Source organism: Macaca nemestrina, chromosome 15 (genome assembly GCF_043159975.1).
Source record: "Macaca nemestrina isolate mMacNem1 chromosome 15, mMacNem.hap1, whole genome shotgun sequence".
In the NCBI taxonomy this organism is placed as follows: Eukaryota; Metazoa; Chordata; class Mammalia; order Primates; family Cercopithecidae; genus Macaca; species Macaca nemestrina.
In genome coordinates, this window is record NC_092139.1 from 15,700,134 (window position 1) to 15,719,330 (window position 19,197).

A 19,197-nucleotide genomic window follows, 5' to 3' on the forward strand; every position below is an offset into this window, starting at 1 on the left:
TGTCCCCCGGGCTGGAGTGCAGTGGCGCGATCTCGGCTCACTGCAACCTCCACTCCTGGGTTCACGCCATTCTCCTACCTCAGGATTCAAGTGCCTTCTAGGTTCAAGCGATTCTCCTGCTTCAGCCTCCCGAATAGCTGGGACTACAGGCGCTCGCCACCACGCCCGGCTTATTTTTTTTTTTTTTTGTATTTTTAGTAGACACGGGGTTTCACCATGTTAGCCAGGATGGTCTCCATTTCCTGACCTCGTGATCCGCCCGCTTCGGCCTCCCAAAGTGCTGGGATTACAGGCGTGGGCCACCACGCCTGGCCATCAAATTTTTGTGTGCTAAGATATGTTTGGCTAACCTAAAGTCATTTTCCTTAGAAATTTTAGTTTTAGCTCTTAAATTTAGGTTTATGATTCAAGTTAGTTTTCATATGTACTGTGACATAAGGGACTTTTTTTTTTTTTTTTGTATTTGGATGTCTGATTGTGCCTGCACTGTTTATTGAAGAGACAGTCCTTTTTTTTTTTTTTTTTTTTTTTCCTTTTGAGACAGAGTTTTGCTCTTGTCGCCGAGGCTGGGATTACAGACTTGAGCCGCCACGCCTGGCCAAGACAGTCCTTATTAAATAACCTTTGTACCTCCCCTCTTCACATTTTGAGAACTTCCATGCTTTCTGATACAATAAAATGTTTTAGCCCCACTTTGAACTTTCCCTGCTTTAGCTTTAGCCCCAGTGGAAACAGAAATTTCTAATAGAAACAGTCTTGGCCATTCCTCCAAGAAGTTCCGGTTCCTTCTAATTGGGAGTTGTGTGTAGAGACAGGACAGAGTGCTAGCATGCTTGTTCCTGTTGGAGAGCCATGGCTCCTAGGCCTTGTTAGGAATAGAGCTAGGAAATATGTATATTTTGAAATCACTATTTTATTTGATTTTTGAGAAAAGAGCTCACTTTGTACCCGGGCTGCAGTTCTGTGGCACGATCTCACCTCACTGCAACCTTGACCTCCTCAGCTCAAGCGATCCTGCTACCTCAGCCTCACAAGTAGCTGGGGCTACAGGCACATGCCACCATGCTGGGCTAATATTTGTATTTTTTCCTCTGAGACAGAGTTTTGCTCTTGTTGCCCAGGCTGGAGTGACCTTGGCTCACCGCAGCCTCTGCCTCCTGGGTTCATGTGATTCTTCTGCCTCAGCCTCCCTAGTAGCTGGGATTACAGGCATGCGCCACCACGCCCAGGTAGTTTTGTGTTTTTATTTTTTATTTTTATTTTTTATTTATTATTTTTTTTTGAGATGGAGTCTCGCTCTGTCGCCCAGGCTGGAGTGCAGTGGCGGGATCTCGGCTCACTGCAAGCTCCGCCTCCCGGGTTTGCGCCATTCTCCTGCCTCAGCCTCCCGAGTAGCTGGGACTACAGGCGCCCGCCACCTCGCCCGGCTAGTTTTTTTTATTTTTTTTTTTAGTAGAGACGGGGTTTCACCGTGTTAGCCAGGATGGTCTCGATCTCCTGACCTCGTGATCCGCCCGTCTCGGCCTCCCAAAGTGCTGGGATTACAGGCTTGAGCCACCGTGTCCGGCCAGTTTTGTGTTTTTAGTAGAGACAGGGTTTCTCCATGTTGGTCAGGCTGGTCTCAAACTCCCGACCTCAGGTGATCCACCCGCCTCGGCCTCCCAAAGTGCTGGGATTACAGGCATGAGCCACCGAGTCCGGCCAATTTTTGTATTTTTTTGTAGAGACGAGGTTTTGCCATGTTGCCCAGGCTGGCCTCAAACTCCTGGATTCAAGCCATCTGCCCGCCTTGGCCTTCTCAAAGTTCTGGGATTACAGGAGTGAGCCACTGTGCCTGGCCCCTTTTTAACTTTTTTTTACTTTTTTTTTTTTTTTTTTTTTTTTTTGAGACGGAGTCTCGCTCTGTCACCCAGGCTGGAGTGCAGTGGCCGGATCTCAGCTCACTGCAAGCTCCGCCTCCCGGGTTTACGCCATTCTCCTGCCTCAGCCTCCCGAGTAGCTGGGACTACAGGCGCCCGCCACCTCGCCCGGCTAGTTTTTTGTATTTTTTAGTAGAGACGGGGTTTCACCGTGTTCGCCAGGATGGTCTCGATCTCCTGACCTTGTGATCCGCCCATCTCGGCCTCCCAAAGTGCTGGGATTACAGGCTTGAGCCACCGTGCCCAGCCCTCTTTTTTTTTTTTTTTTTTTGAAACAGAGTCTTGCTCTGTCGCCTGGGCTGGAATGCAGTGGCGTGATCTTGGCTCGCTGCAACCTCCGCCTCCTGGGTTCAAGCAGTTCTCCTGTCTCAGCCTCCCAAAGTGCTGGGATTACAGTCACGTGCCACCACACCCAGCTACTTTTTGTATTTTTAGTAGAGACATGGTTTCACTATGTTGGCCAGGCTGGTCTCAAACTCCTGACCTCAGGTGATCCACCTGCCTTAGCCTCCTAAGGTGTTGGGATTACAGGTGTGAGTCACTGTGCCCGGCCCCCTTTTTTACTTGTTAAATGTCTTTTGATGAGCTGTTTTATTTTATTTTATTTTATTATTTATTTATTTATTTATTTATTTTTGAGACGGAGTTTCGCTCTTGTTGCCCAGGCTGGAGTGCAGTGGTGCTATCTCGGCTCACTGCAACCTCCATCTCTCGGGTTCAACCAATTCTCCTGTCTCAGCCTCCTGAGTAGCTGGGATTACAGGTGCCTGCCACCACACTCAGCTAATTTTTTATATTTTTAGTAGCAATGGGGTTTCACTATGTTGGCCAGGCTGATCTCGAACTCCTGACCTCATGATCTGCCCACCTTGGCCTCCCAAAGTTCTGGGATTACAGGCATGAGCCACCACACCTGGCCAGTGGTTTTTAATTTTGAGGAATTTCTTTCTTTTGTCTTTATGGTGGATATATTTTGTGTTCAACTCTTTGTCAACCTTACAGCTTGAGGCTTTCTCCTGTTCTAAAATCTTTGTAGTTTTAGTTTGGATCACATTTAAGTGATCCTAGGTCTAATTAATTTTTGTTTGTGGTATGAGTTAGAGATGATGGTTTGATTTTTTTTTTTTTTTTTTTTTTTTCTTTTTCCCCCCGCTCCATGCAGGTATCTAGTTAGTTGCTTTGGTACTATTTTTTTAAGAGAGATTTTTAATTTGTTTTGGTGTGTTTGCCAAAAATTGAGTGACCTTGTATGTGCAGGTCTTTTTCATGCCGTTTTGTTCATCTGTTTATCCTTACACGAAACCATATGCTAGCTGTTGTGACTTTATAGGAAGTTTTAAAATCTGGTAGTGTAAGTCTTCTAACTTTGTTTTTCTTTTTTTGAGTGTCTTGGCTAATGTCGGTTAGATTTTTTTTTTTTTTTACTTTTTGAGACGAGGTTTTGCTCTGTTGCCTAGACTGGGGTGCAGTGGTGCGATCATAGCTCACTGTAGCCTTGATATCCTGGGCTCAAGTGATCCTCCTGCTTTAGCCTCCCACATAGCTAGGACTACATACAGGGGCACACCACCACACCTGGCTAATTTTGTTTTTATTTTTGTAGGTCAAGGTCTTGCTATGTTGGCCAGGCTTGTCTTGAACTTCTGAACTGAAGTGATCCTCCCACCCTGGCCTCCCAGAGCGTTGGGATTACAGGCACGAGCCACCCTGCCCAGCCTGATTTTTCTGTCTATGTGATTGTAATCACTTTCCTGATAATGTCCATGATACACAAAAGTTTTTAAGTTTGATTAAGCATGACTTGTTTTTTTTCCCTCTTGTTGACTGTGCTTTTAGTTTCATATCTTAAAAACCAGTTGCCAAACCCAGAGTCATGAAGATTCGCCCATGTTTGCTTCTGAGAATTGTGCATGTTAGCGCCTCTGTGTAGGTCTTTGGTCCATTTTGAGATTGTAATCACTTTGATATGCAGCTGTTTTAGGTTCTTTTCCCATCTTTGTTGACTTAGTTTTATTTATTTAATATGTAAAACAGTAAATGCTTCCAGAAGTCAAAACTAGCATTCCCATCTCATCCCCTGTCTCTCTACCCTAATCCCTCACACCTGTTGTAGGTAACTAATTTCGTTGCTTGCTTTTTTTTTTTTTTTTTGAGACGGAGTGTCACCCTTTTGCCCAGGCTGGAGTGCAGTGGCGCAATCTCAGCTCACTGCAAGCTCCACCTCCCGGGTTCATGCCATTCTCCTGCCTCAGCCTCCCGAGTAGCTGGGACTACAGGCGCCCACCACCATGCCTGGCTAATTTTTTTTGTATTTTTAGTAGAGACGGGGTTTCACTGTCTTAGCCAGGATGGTCTTGATCTCCTGACCTCGTGATCCGCCCGTCTCGGCCTCCCAAAGTGCTGGGATTACAGGCGGGAGCCACCGCGCCCGGCCCAATGCTTGCTTTTTTTTTTTTTTCCCCTTTGAGACAGGGTCTTACTCTGTCCAACTCAGGCTGGAGTGTAGTGTTGTGATCTTGGATCACTGCAACCTCTGCCTCTCATGTTCAAGGGATACTTGTGCCTCAGCCTCCCAAGTAGCTGGGATTGCAGGGGTGCACCTCCACCCCTAGCTAATTTTTGTATTTTTAGTAGAGACGGGGTTTCACCATGTTGGCCAGGCTGATCTTGAACTCCTGACCTCAAGTGATCCACCTGCTTCAGTCTCCCAAAGTGCTGGCATTACAGGTGTGAGCTACCACGTCCAGCCCATTGATTTCTTTATCCTTCCTCTGTCTTTTTTTTTTTTCATAAATGAGCTTATAAACGTGTCTGTTATGTATGTGTAGATATTTATATAAAGTCCTTTTTTTTCTTAAACTAAAGCTACCATACCATATACACTCTTTTGTAGTTTGATTTTTTTTTTTTTTTTTTTAACTTAATGTGTGCGGGGAATCCCTCTTTATCAGTGCTTAGAGATTTGTCTCATTCTCTTTTGTGGCCACATAGCAGCCAGTATTTAGTAGGCCTAGCTAGTCCTGGCTGGAGGCTCAGAGCAGATATGAAACTTGAGCATTTGTGCTGCATTTGTTTCTGGGCTTTGCTGGCCAAGCTTTCTTTTTGCCAGTTGCACTGGACCACACTAAACTCAGGACAGCCTGCGAGCCAGGGGCATGGGAGTAAAAAGGTCTTCTTCTTTCATGCCTGACTGTTTGGGACTCACCAGACTCAAGAGCATAAACCAGTTTGAGAAGTAAGAAGAAAGGCGAGAAAGCATTTGAAATGATCCCTGCTTCATTTCATTCAGTAGGCCTTGTCCTTGATTCCCCTTCCCTTTGTCTGTGTGAAGTGTGCCAGCCAGTGTGCCTTGCAGCTTTTAATAAGTGTCTGTCCGCTTTCACTCAGTCTTTCCCTCTGAAACAGGTGGCCCGGGAGAGTGGCCCACCCCACATGAAGAACTTTGTGACCAAGGTTTCGGTTGGGGAGTTTGTGGGGGAAGGTGAAGGGAAAAGCAAGAAGATTTCAAAGAAAAACGCCGCCATAGCTGTTCTTGAGGAGCTGAAGAAGTTACCGCCCCTGCCTGCAGTGGAACGAGTAAAGCCTAGAATCAAAAAGAAAACAAAACCCATAGTCAAGGTGAGAACTTTTCTGAACACAGAAGGTGTTTTCATGACCTATAGATGGTTGGGGGGTTCAGAAGGCTGGTTGCTGTCCCCGAGGTGAAAGGGGATGAGACCAACGTGTCACACCCCAGGCCTGCCAGACCCCTTAGAGGTGCTGCAAGAGCCACCTGTCAGGTAAGATAAGGACACTGTGCCAGTTCAGTAGGGGTACCTGCAGATGGGCACACACATCATCACAGCCCCGGCAATCACAGTGGGGTATTGGGCAGGAACGCCATGCCCGTCTGTGGGGCACGTGGTGAAATAACAGTGCCTCTGTCTCAGTGACCATGGTGCTGTTCTGAAGGTGGAGGAGATTTGTGCCAGGCAGGAGGCCCATGGCGGGAGGGTGGGAGTGAGACATTTTTCTGTGTGCCTTTTCTTTTGGATTTTTGAACCACACTAATGGATCTGTGAAAGCATTATATTGACCCCTTTCCCAACCCCAGAAAGGGGACATAATTCCATGGGGGACTTTGTGATTTTCAGTATATGTAATTTCGTGCTGTATCAAGATCCAAATTTTTCTTACATAAAAGCATACTGTGTATACCCTTTTGTTTCCCTTTTTTGCTTAATATAGCCTGGAAGTCACTTCTCTGATCAGCAGAGTGAATGAGGGTTCCTTGGCACAAAAGGTGGCCACAAGGAAGTAACTGGGATTCTGAGGTTCTCCTTGCCATGTGGCATCAGCTTGAGCTTTTTTTAAAAAATGGTTTCTGGATTTTGAGTTCTTTTCAAGAAAATTGGGAACCCATCATAGCTCAGACTTTTGGGGAGTTGTAGGAATATTGGTTTATGTTTTTGCTGTCCATTTACTGTCATATGTTGAAATACGTTAAAAAGCAGCCGTTGCAGTAAAAGTGATGCTTCGTTATAGTGAAATGTTGATGTTGGTTTGTTAAGAACTTAAAACCACCTAGAACAATCATACAAAATCAAAGCATCTTTTCATTTTCAAAATGTTAAATTAAAAAAAATCTAATTCTGAGCCATTAGGTCAACCCAAAATCTCTTATCTCCTCTCTTATCCTGATCTCTGAGTTGACCAAGTTCATGGAATGAATAACATTACAGAGTTTCTGCCTTGTTTGTTCCTCAGCCACAGACAAGCCCAGAATATGGCCAGGGGATCAATCCGATTAGCAGACTGGCCCAGATCCAGCAGGCAAAAAAGGAGAAGGAGCCAGAGTACATGCTCCTCACAGAGCGAGGCCTCCCGCGCCGCAGGGAGTTTGTGATGCAGGTGGGTCAGCATGGATGATGGGCGCCTCTTCCTCTGACCACGTCCAGCCTTGGGAGCTGATGGCGGTTCAAGGCCTGGACACCTTCATGAGGAGGCTGGATCCTGTGGCCATGTTCTGCCAGCAACTGTGGTCCTTATTTATTTATTTATTTATTTATTTATTTATTTATTTTATTTATTTATTTATGAGACAGAGTCTCACTCTGTCGCCCAGGCTGGAGTGCAGTGGTATAGTCTCAGCTTACTGCAACCTCCGACTCCCTGATTCAAGTGATTCTCCTGCCTCAGCCTCCTGAGTAGCTGGGATTACAGGCACGTGCCACCACGCTTAGCTAATTTTTTGTATTTTTAGCAGAGATGGAGTTTCGCCATGTTGTCCAGGATGGTCTTGATCTCCTGACCTTGTGATCCTCCCACCTCAGCCTCCCAAAGTGCTGGGATTACACGCGTGAGCCACCGCACCCAGCCAACTGTGATCCTTATTAAGACCTTGTGGCTTGCAATAATTTGACAGCTTAAACATATCACAGAAATCTGTAAAGGCTACATATCAAAGATTAAGTTGTTTATCTTAATGCTTAAACACTTAGTACATGTGAATGTAATGTCTGCACACCAGCATTACTGCTGTGTGCACTGGTGGGAATGTAGGTGTGTTGCACCAAAATTTGGAAGAAGAGAGTCCTGGGGTGGTGGGTGCTGAGTGAAGTTTTTCTTCATTACATCTCCTTGAAGGTTTATGACATTGCTCTTTTCCAAAGGTAAATTTTGTAAGTAGTATCAAGAGATCTGTTCCTCTTCCTCCTAATTCTTGTGGAGTCTGGAATCCAGGGTTGCCTCTTCCTTAGATTGGGTGACACTTCAGATTAGTATGGAATATTTCTTTGTACTTAGCTTATTAAGTTCAAAGCTAAGTGGTCATTTCACATAGGCAGCTTAACTTAATTGTGATTTGAATTTAAGTGCTTTCTGATGTAAGACAGAATTCTTATCTCTTGTATAGCAATGTATAACTTACAAAGTTGACCTTGTATGTTTTACCTATGCAGTCAGAAGGTAGGAAAAGAATGATCAAGGAAATTGCAGTTTGCTGAGAGCATCAGTAATTTGCCCAAGATGAAATAGCTGGTAGATGGCCAGGTTGGAATTTAGTCCCAGGCCAGGGAATGGTTTCTTTGACTCTCTGAGTCTTGTGACCTGGGCTTTCGTTTTAGCAGCCAGGTGCCTGTTATTACAATCAACTTGGAAGGGGGTTGTAAGCAGTGATGTGCTGGAACATGTTTAACATCCAGCTCTTGGGGGAGGGTGGTTTGGTGGAAGGAGCTGAATATATGTATGTTATATATATACATGTGTGTTATAAATTTTACTGACACAAAGGATGTGTGTTATAAATTATACTGACATGTATACATGTATTTTATAAATTTTACTGACAGGATGTGTAGCACAATTTATAAATCATATATAATACACTTTATTGTAAATTTCATACATATTTCAGTGTGACAGTCACCAACGATAGTTTTGTAAAATCAGACAACACATAATGGTTTATTACTATCCAGTTCAGCAAAGATGTTGCTCATGTCATTGACAAATCTATACTTTAGATTTAAGATTTTGGTTCTAGCATGAATACTGGTTGAGATATATATAATATATAGAGTTTTTTTGGGGGGGGCGGTGAATGGAGTCTTGCTCCATTTTTTTTTTGGGGGGGGTGGGGGTGAATGGAGTCTTGCTTTGTTGTCCAGGCTGGAGTGCAATGGCACGATCTCGGCTCACTGCAACCTCCATCTCCCGGGTTCAAGTGATTCTCCTGCCTCAGCCTCCCGAGTAGCTGGGATTACGGGCGCCCACCACCATGCCTGGCTAATTTTTGTATTTTTAGTAGAGATGGGGTTTCACCATGTTGGCCAGGCTAGTCTCAAACTCCTGACTTCAGGTGATCCACCCACCTCAGCCTCCCAAAGTGGTGGGATTACAGGCGTGAGCCACCACGCCTGGCTGGTTGATATTTTTTATTTATGTTAACAGGTAAGATGAAAGTAAAACAGGCCGGGCTTGATGGCTTACGCCTGTAATCCCAGCATTTTGGGAGGCCGAGGCAGGCAGATCACTTGAGGTCAGGAGTTCAAGACCAGCCTGACCAACTTGGTGAAACCTCGTTTCTACTATAAAAATACAAAAGTTAGCCAGGCATGGTGGCACACGCTTGTAATCCCAGCTACTTGGGTGGCTGAGGCAGGGGAGTTGCTTGAACCTGGGAAGTGGAGGTTGCAGTGATTGATCCAAGATCATGCCACTGCACTCCATCCTGGGTGATGAAGTGAGACCCTGTCTCCCCCAAGAAAGAAAAAAAGTAAAAACAATGAAGACATGTAATATCACTCATTTGTAAATGATATGAGTGGCTTCTCTGCTAAATTAGATAATAATTTTCAAAGATGGGAAGATATTTCAGTTTTTTGTAATAGTTACAATGTAATGGCTGCAGACTTCTCATGCTTTTAAGATTAACCTGCTTTATTAGCCTTTTCATCATTGTAGGTTTAGACAATCAGTAAACAACTTAATCTTTGATATGTAGCATTTGTATGTTTCTGTGGTATCAATAGTCTCACTATGGCTGATTTCAAGCTCTCAACGTGATACTTCCAATCGCAGTGCTCAGAAGAGATGTGCAGTAGTTCACCATCACAGACTGTTTCCATCGTACAAATGCAATAGCCGGAAAGACCCTCGAACACAGATAATTATAAAATGCAGTCAAAAATTACCTCTGTTAAAATAATTATCAGCTTATGTAATTAAAGGTTTAATACTAGCTATGTTTAACATCCAGCTTCCCAAACTACTGACTGTTTGATAATTAGCTCCCACAGACGAGGAGGCCAGGTTCGGGGCACTGCTGTTCTCTCGCTTCTGACCATAGTTGGGTTATTTTGCTGACACACCAATTCCTGCCTGGTGGTTGTTCTGAAGGTTTAAGCACTGCTCTGTTTTGACTTCTTTGTGCAGGTGAAGGTTGGGAACCACACTGCAGAAGGAGCGGGCACCAACAAGAAGGTGGCCAAGCGCAATGCAGCCGAGAACATGCTGGAGATCCTTGGTTTCAAAGTCCCGCAGGCGCAGCCCACCAAACCAGCACTCAAGTCAGAGGAGAAGGTGAGTGTGTGGGCTCTCTGATTGCGAAATGGTCTCTCGCCTCACCTTAGGGAACTGGGGCACCTTCAGGGGCAGGCTTCAAGGCAAGGCTTCATCCTCCCGGCAGTTCAAGCAGTCCTGCTGAGCAGTGTCTCATCCATTTGGACCATAAGGTGCTCAGAGGGGCCTCGCATGTCCACTGGCCCCAGTAGGCTCTGGTTAGATCGTGATTGTGTCAGTATTTTTGTGGTCTGGGGACCCTTTGTGGAGGGCAGCTTGCTCCTCTCCATTCGTAGGATGGTAATTAGGATTGAAGTTACTAAGTGTGATTTGCACTCTAGAAATGAAGCCCGTGTGAAAGATTTATAACTGTTAGGCTTTCGTTAATTGTGGAACAGACAGTTTTTTCTGGGAAAATAAGATGGTATGACAGCAGAGACAGGCCAAATCCAAAGTTTAGGTTTGGGATTTCTTTTTTACTATGTGAGTTAAATATCAGATGAAAATAATCCCCTGTGGAAAATTCATGGCCAGGTGTGGTGGCTCACACCTGTAATCGCAGCACTTTGGGAGGCTGAGACCTTGAATCCAGGAGTTCAAGACCAGTCTGAGCAGCATGAAACCCTGTCTCTACAAAAAATTAAAAATCAGCCAGGTATGGTGGCTTGTGCCTATAGTCTGAGTTACAAGGCTGAGGTGGGAGGATTGAGCCTTGGAAGGTCAAGGCTGCAGTGAGCCATGATCATGCCACTGCACTCAGCTGGGGCGACAGACCCTGTCTCAACAACAACAAAAAAGGAACGTAAAAAGAAAAATTCTTGTCTGCCAGAAGTGGTAAGCTTGACCTCGGCAAAAGCCAAGGCTGATCTTCTTTCCTGTCACTGTATGGTCCTGGTGAGATAAACTTGAAATCAAGCCTAATTCATTGATGTCTGCCAGTCGTATTGACAGTGAGAAACAGCTTCAGTCGTGGCCAGTTAATAACTGACTGAGACCCCAGATACCACCAGTATAGATCTTAGACTTGGATTTTGAGTTTTTCATTTCAGAATCTTGTAGGACATTCATAGTGTCCTTTGTTACTTCGTAGAAAGGTGAGGTAGTGTTTGACAGAATTCTTAGGTAATAACATTTTCCCCATAAGGGTGTTAATTTTGGAATGTCACCTTATTTTTTAATTGGATATCAGCTCCAGGAAATATTCTTGATTTATTTGTTTAGCTTCAGTCTGAAAGCTTCTTTCCCCACCTTGGTGGGCTCTACCGTCTAGCATCTCTGCTCTTTCTGGTTAAATGCTTCCCGTCTTCCTGTGGGTGCAGAGTGCAGCTCAGCATTCACAGGTTAGTGCACTTTGTTAGATGCTCTTTGTGGGCAGGGGTGTGGGCAGGAGGGTGCGTTAGGAGAAGGAGGCAGGCTCTGCCCAGGTGTCTGTCAGCGTGCCAGTGGTCAGGTGGGGCAGGGTTTTTCTGCCGATTGCCTCAGTTATTGCTGATTGGATTTTATGCAGGTTTAGACAGCAGGAGCTAATTTTTCAATGATCTGATTTATGCTCATGGCCTTTTTTTTTTGTTTGTTTGTTTGTTTCTTTTTTAAGACACCCATAAAGAAACCAGGGGATGGAAGAAAAGTAACCTTTTTTGAACCTGGCTCTGGGGATGAAAATGGGACTAGTAAGTGTGATCTTAATATCATCTTCCTCTGAACGTGATTCTGGGATTTGCATGGGTCCTGAATGACAGCAGGAGTCCAGCCAGTGAGGTCCTGCATGCAAAGTGTCTGTATCATTCCCCGATTCCCTGCGCCGCCATGCATGGCAAGGGGAGGGCCAGCGTGGGGTTTGATGGTGTCATCGCGTTTTTCCAGGCTGTGGATGTGGATTCGTGTTTACCGTGTGTGTCCCTCCCAGGTAATAAAGAGGATGAGTTCAGGATGCCTTACCTAAGTCATCAGCAGCTGCCTGCTGGAATTCTTCCCATGGTGCCCGAGGTCGCCCAGGCTGTAGGAGTTAGTCAAGGACATCACACCAAAGATTTTACCAGGGCAGCTCCAAATCCTGCCAAGGCCACGGTAACTGCCATGATAGCCCGAGAGTTGTTGTATGGGGGCACCTCGCCCACAGCCGAGACCATTTTAAAGAATAACATCTCTTCAGGCCACGTACCCCATGGACCTCTCACGAGACCCTCTGAACAACTGGACTATCTTTCCAGAGTCCAGGGATTCCAGGTAACTGTCAGGCTTGAGCTGTGATGGCTGTGCCTCAGGACAGTCATCCTTTGGCTTCTCTCAGAAAATGAACTTTGGACTTTGTTTCTTAAATCAGGGATGGGTTGGGGAGCAGTGGTGGAAGGGTGGCAGGGAAGGAGGTATAGAAGTATTGTAAGCATATGTGGTAAGAGAAACATCTTTATCCTTTAGTAATATTTCAAAATGCAAGCCAACCCTAAAAACAAAGCTTCTAACCACTTGCAGTGTTGTAAATTTGGATTTCAAAGAACGGACTCATCATGCTGACACCTTCTGCCTGGTGGGAAAGGATATGGCTTCTCCCAGTCTAGGGCTTCTGAGCAGACACCTAGGTTCCTGGAAGGTTCTGGGCTGACAGAGCAGGTCTTGGTATAGCCACAGTCAGGCTGAGTTGGAGAGAAGAGCGGGTGATCTCCTTGCTTGTGGGGCCCGGAGCTGTAGCCCTTCAGCCCACTCATACTTGCTGTTCCCTACCCTACCTAGCCTCAGCTCTCTTTTCCTCCTTAGGTTGAATACAAAGACTTCCCCAAAAACAACAAGAACGAATTTGTATCTCTTATCAATTGCTCCTCTCAGCCACCTCTGATCAGCCATGGTATCGGCAAGGATGTGGAGTCCTGCCATGATATGGTATGTCACACCTTGGGTGAGGGATTAGGGTGTTAAGTTGTGTGTTTATGTGGAGCCTGCCTTGGTTCAGCTTGTTACTAGCCTGAGGAATGTGGGAGAAAGATTCTCCCATAGACTTTGAGAACAATTAATTCTTTGATAGTGTTCATATTTTTTAAGACTTTTTGTCGTAGCTGCTTGGATTGATTTCTCACTCTTGATCAGAACTCATCAGCTTTAGTCCACCTTTCCCTTTTCCCTGCTGGTCTGGAGGGGCGACTGGGATCCTGCAGCTCACCCGGAGACTGCACTCACTTCCTCTCTCACCAGAACAAGGAACTGCAGGTCCATATTCTGGCAGCTGTAAAAACCACTTGCTTTGGTGTTCTATTCAGATGAAATTACTGTTATAAGAAAACTGAGATGGGGCCGGGCGCGGTGGCTCAAGCCTGTAATCCCAGCACTTTGGGAGGCCGAGACGGGTGAATCACGAGGTCAGGAGATCGAGACCATCCTGGCTAACCCGGTGAAACCCCGTCTCTACTAAAAAATACAAAAAACTAGCCGGGCGAGGTGGCGGGCGCCTGTAGTCCCAGCTATTTGGGAGGCTGAGGCAGGAGAATGGCGTAAACCCGGGAGGCGGAGCTTGCAGTGAGCTGAGATCCGGCCACTGCACTCCAGCCTGGGCGACAGAGCAAGACTCCGTCTCAAAAAAAAAAAAAAAAAAGAAAACTCAGAAAAGGAATTGATCAGATTAACAAATCTAAGCAAACTGTGGTGTATTTACTTGATGGGACATCATGCATGCATGAAATTAATGTCTCTGGGTGGGGTGTGGTGGCTCACGCTATAATCCCAGCACTGCGGGAGGCTGAGGCAGGCGGATCACCTGAGCTCAGGAGTTCGAGACCAGCCTGGCCAATGTGGTGAGACCCCATTTCTACTAAAAATACAAAAAAATTAGCCAGGTGTGGTGGTGGGCGCCTGTAATCCCAGCTACTTGGGAGACAAGGTAGGAGAATCGCTTGAACCCAAGAGGTGGAGGTTGCAGTGAGCTAAGATCGCACTGCTGCACTCCAGCCTGGGCAACTGGGTGAGACTCTGTTTCAAAACAAAACAACAAAACAGTGTCTCTGAAGATAACATAATAAGAAAAATACATGATAGGCCGGGTGTGGAGGCTTACACCTGTAATCCCAGCACTTTGGGAGGATCGCTTGAGCCTAGGAGTTTGAGACCAGCCTGGGCAACTTAACTTAGTGAGACCCTGTCTCTGTAGAAAGAAAAATACATGATAGATTTTTGTTAGAAAGCAGGATATAACATTTATACAGTCTGGTTACCACAAGGCTAAAAATACTAGAAGGAAAAATACAACATTTTCAGAGGTTATGATTCAATGAGGTAACTGAGTATTTTTTAAATTTGTATTTTAAATTAAAAATTCAAAGTTTTATTTAGTAGTACAAGAGTTTAAGAAGTTGCCACCTGTTTGCTGGGCAGCAGGAACTCTTGCCTGCCTAACCAGTGTATCATGCTGTGGTCCCAAGTGATGGCTGTGGCTTTACTCTTCTTTCCATCCCCACTAGGCTGCGCTGAACATCTTAAAGTTGCTGTCTGAGTTGGACCAACAAAGTACAGAGATGCCAAGAACAGGAAACGGACCAATGTCTGTGTGAGTGCACTGATGAAGGGGAGGCACTGATGATGGGGAGGCTGCCCCTCGTTTGTGTTGAGTTCACACCATCTGCTGACTCAGCGGGGAAATATTTGCCTGAGTTACTTTCTGGCCCTTTTGCCTGAAAGGTTTCCAAATTCTCTGGGCAGAGAGCTCTACTTTTAAAAAACATTTTGAGGCTGGGCACAGTGGCTCACGCCTGTAATCCCAGCACTTTGGGAGGCCGAGGTGGGTGGATCATGAGGTGTCAGGAGTTCAAGACCAGCCTGGCCAAGATGGTGAAACCCTGTCTCTACTAAAAATACAAAAATTAGCTGGGTGTGGTGGCAAATACCTGTAATCCCAGCTACTCGGGAGGCTGAGGCAGAGAACTACTTAAAACCTGGGAGGTGGAGGTTGCAGTGAGCCAAGATAGCACCACTGCACTCCAACCTAGGCGACAGAGCAAGACTCTGTCTCAACCAAAAAAAAAACCTTTTTACCTTTTTGAGTCGGTCATACCTTCACATGGTCAGAGCTCTCTTTTATTTTACAAGGTACAATCTTCTCCTCAGACGGCCCCCATCCCATCCCTCCTATTCTTCCCACTGCCTCCCCCATAGATCACATTTTTACTAGTTTCTACTGTATCTTTCCTGTATGTTTCTTTATGCAAATATAGACATATATTTCTTCCCTCATTTTCTTCCTTTCCCCCCGCAGAGATAGCAAATACACACACTCTCCTTGCTTATTTTGTTTACTGGCATATCCTGGGAAAACTTTTGTTATCATAAACTGGGGCTTTTAGTATTGTATATTGTACTTCCTGATGCTTGCCAATTTCCTTTCATTTTTAATAGTACTTTAATTCTCTTACATTTCAAAACTAGCATCATTTTCATTTTTCTTCCTTAAAGGTGTGGGAGGTGCTGAACCTTTTCTGGCCATGAACCATTAAAAAATCCCAACATATATACTGAAAATACTGAAACTGCTTTGAAAATTTGGAATTTCTGATACCTCCAGTGGGCCGAGAGACACGGTGGGTAAAGGATGTGGGCAGCAGCAGGGAAGACAACAGACACGAGGCGGCGGCTGTGGCCGGGCTGGACTGTGCTGGGGTTGTGACGGCCACTCGGTGACCTGGTGGTCCCTATGCAATAGCAGCTGCCTGTGGGGAAGAAGGGCTGCCCAGCCAGCTGGTTCTCCCGGGACACCAGCAGATCCACACCCTGGGCACCTCCGTGTTTGGTCTTTTTTTCCCCCTGTGTGAAAGAAGAAACAGCATGACCCTTTCTCAGGCTGGCTTACTCAGACACATTGGGACAAACCCTGGACAGCCATGCCAGAGAGAGGCCTTTGACCGGCCCCAGAGCTAAAAGCACCAGAGAAAATCAAATGCTTCCTACTCAGCGTGACCCAACTTTTCTAGCGTGCTATGGCCCCACCACCTCCTGCAGTACCCACACCATCACCACTGCTTTATCTTCCAACAGTGATCTGTATTCTTAGTTTCATTATTTTCTTTTGATTGATATGACACTATATAAAATTTTCATTTGAGAGTTTCTCAATTGTATCTAGTTATATAGCACAGTTTGGAAACTTGTCTGAGACTGACTTTATCAATAATCTAACCGACAAAGATCATATCCATGTGTATGTGGTTAGATATTTTTATTTAATTGACTAACCCAGGACAATTTCAGTGATGCAAATTGTGTGCCCTCTGGTTCTGCTGAAACAGTCCTGGACTTTCAAAAACCTTGAATAAGTCTCCCACAGTTGTATAAATTGGACAATTTAGGAATTTTAAACTTTAGATGATCATTTGGTTCCATTTTTATTTCTTTTTTATTTTTGTTAATGCAAACAGGACTTAAATGAACTTTGATCTCTGTTTTAAAGATTATTAAAAAAAATTGTGTATCTATACATACAGCTCTTGAGGACTTAGCTTTCACTACACTACAGGATATGATCTCCATGTAGTCCATATAAACCTGCAGACTGATTTTCCAGAGTGCTCGATACTGTTAATTACATCTCCATTAGGGCTGAAAAGAATGACCTACATTTCTCTATACAGCTGTGTTGCTTTTGATGTTGTGTTATTGTACACAGAAGTGTGTGCACTGAGGCTCTGCGTGTGGTCCATATGGAAAGCCTGGTAGCCCTGCGAGTTAAGTACTGCTTCCATTCATTGTTTACGCTGGAATTTTTCTCCCCATGGAATGTAAGTAAAACTTAGTGTTTGTCACCAATAAATGGTAATACTAAATTTTTTTTGTTAATTTATTCTCAAATGCCACTACTGCTAGGTTGGTCTCCTCCCAACTTGCCCCTATCTTTTTTTTATTTTTAAGAAAAAACTTTGTAATGCTTGTGATTCCATCTGGGCAAAAATCTGAAGATCTGAAATAACTTTATATCAAACCATTGATCAATAAACAGCTACTAATGAAGTGTTTGGTCCTGTTGAGCAGTAACTAAAATAAGGGAAGATGTGAGTAAGGGGATGGAAGCTCGTCGTGGGGGACCAGGGCCAGCCCCTGCGGGAACCGTTGCTGCCTCTCGGGCATGTTGGGTACCTGGATGTAGGGACTTGTGCCCCGTCCAGACCGGACATTGCTACCCAAAGAAATGACCCCAAGGATCTGAGGGGAGACTGCCGGACACTTCCCAGGGCACCCTCATCTCTCACCATACTGAGTACTGAGGAGGACATGCGTTCCAGCCTGGTTGAGGGGTGGGCTAGTTGGTTTTCGTTTCTTAATTTTAGAAGAAGTGGAAGAAGATTGTAAAGGTTTCACTATAAATCCAGCCGATGAGTGTACTGCCAGAATAATTGAAAGTGATCAGAAGGTTATGGAAAACGCTAAGGGCAGAAGGAAATGCAACATTTTGAGGATAAAAGCAATGAAAGGAGAAAAAGTGTCTTTACATCTTTAGAAACAACAAAAAAAGGATTCATGGACCTGTGACTCACATCACAACCCTCCCCCAGACTGAAGGTTCTTCGAGCAGCTGAGCCTGGGGCCCTGACTTGATGCACTTTCGCAGGGAGTGTACGTGGTGGCAGCGACACTGGAAGCCGACCAGTGTGATCTTTTGTGTCTCTGACTTGTTTATAAAAACTCATTCTGGGCACTCCATTGAAGAAGGGGTGGCCTGAGGCAACTTTGGTAACACACTCAAATTAATTGAGCATTAAGTTTAAAATATTACAGTAAAAAAATTATAGTTCAAAAACAGTAAGTTTTTCTTTAATTTTTATTTTTTGAGACAGAGTCTGGCTCTTGTCGCTCAGGCTGGAGTGCAGTGGTGAGATCTTGAATCACTGCAACCTCCTCCTCCTGGGTTCAGGCAATTCTCCTGCCTCAGCCTCCCTCCCCAAGTAGCTGGGATCACAGGCATGTGCCACTGTGCTTGGCCAATTTTTGTATTTTTAGTAGAGATGGGATTTCACCATGTTGGCCAGGCTGGTCGTGAACTGACCTCAAGTGATCTGGCCGCCTTGGCTTCCCAAAGTGCTGGGATTACAGGAGTGAGCCACTGCGCCTGGCCTAATGAGTTTTTCTATGAGTAGCTTTGCATAGTAAGATGTTACAATATAGCTTTTTTTTTTCCCCCTTTTTGGGACAATATCTTGCTCTGTCATCCACGCTGGGGTGCAGTGGCCTCAAGTGATCCTCCTGCCTTGACCTCCCAGAGTGTTGGGATTACAGGTGTGAGCCACTGCGACCAGCAGTATATAGCCTTTCTTTACTACATTTTTTTTTTTAAAAGACAGGGTCCTGTTGTCGCCCACACTGGAGTGTAGTGGCATGATCACAGCTCAGTGCAGCCTTGACTGGGCTCAGGTGATCCTCCCACCTCAGTTTCCTGAGTAGCTGGGACTACAGGCACATGACACCATTCCTGGCTAATTTTTTTTTTTTTTTGAGACTGAGTCTGGCTCTGTCGCCCAGGCTGGAGTGCAGTGGCCGGATCTCAGCTCACTGCAAGCTCCGCCTCCCGGGTTTACGCCATTCTCCTGCCTCAGCCTCCCAAGTAGCTGGGACCACAGGCGCCCGCCACCTCGCCCGGCTAGTTTTTTGTATTTTTTAGTAGAGACGGGGTTTCACCGTGTTAGCCAGGATGGTCTCGATCTCCTGACCTTGTGATCCGCCCGTCTCGGCCTCCCAAAGTGCTGGGATTACAGGCTTGAGCCACCGCGCCCGGCTTTTTTTTTTTTTTTTTTTTTTTTTAAAGAGAGAGTTAGGGTCTCACTACATTGCCCAGGCCGGTCCAACTGGGTTCAAGAGATCCTGTCATCTCAGCCTTCCAAAGTGCAGGTGTAAGTCACTGCACCTAGTCCTTTAACTTTTAAATTTTTATTTCAAAATGATTTCATGGAGAAAAGGTACATTCTACTGAAATTATTGTCTCCCTCTGGCTCCCTCTCTCTTCGAAATTTAGATATTCCCACCCCCCCCCAAGTCAGGGAGTGCACACTGCGTCCAGTCTGTGGACCCCATGCAGATCTCGCCAGCTTTCCTAACAGTATCTTGTCCTTTCCGGGTCCAGGGTCCCTGTCAAGTGTGTGTTTCCTTTAGTTTTCTCCTGTCTGCGTCAGTCCTCTCGGCTTCTGTTTCACGTCCTAGTGGGGTGAAGTCTCCAGGCCTCTCTGTAGTACACCCTCAGCCTGGGTCTGGCTGATGGTGACCAGACCTAGGCAGC

The 19,197-nt window shown here is 45.4% G+C and overlaps 1 protein-coding gene across 10 annotated transcripts in view; it reads left to right on the forward strand.

Annotated features, from left to right (window-relative positions):
* LOC105470705 (staufen double-stranded RNA binding protein 1) overlaps positions 1-16,940 on the forward strand; it is an 81,715-nt gene extending 64,775 nt beyond the window's left edge. For 7 of the 10 annotated variants that reach the window (XM_011722904.3, XM_011722899.2, XM_011722900.3 and 4 more), the window contains 8 exons: positions 5,307-5,537; positions 6,666-6,809; positions 9,834-9,980; positions 11,554-11,629; positions 11,866-12,185; positions 12,714-12,836; positions 14,405-14,490; positions 15,393-16,940. In XM_011722904.3, the coding sequence (XP_011721206.1) occupies positions 5,307-5,537; positions 6,666-6,809; positions 9,834-9,980; positions 11,554-11,629; positions 11,866-12,185; positions 12,714-12,836; positions 14,405-14,490; positions 15,393-15,408 (1,143 nt within the window). In that variant the 3' untranslated portion in view covers positions 15,409-16,940. The remainder of the gene's footprint in view (positions 1-5,306; positions 5,538-6,665; positions 6,810-9,833; positions 9,981-11,553; positions 11,630-11,865; positions 12,186-12,713; positions 12,837-14,404; positions 14,491-15,392) is intronic. The other 3 variants (XM_011722901.3, XM_024789406.2, XM_011722907.3) reach the window with 1 other exon arrangement.
* Positions 16,941-19,197: the final 2,257 nt, after the last annotated feature.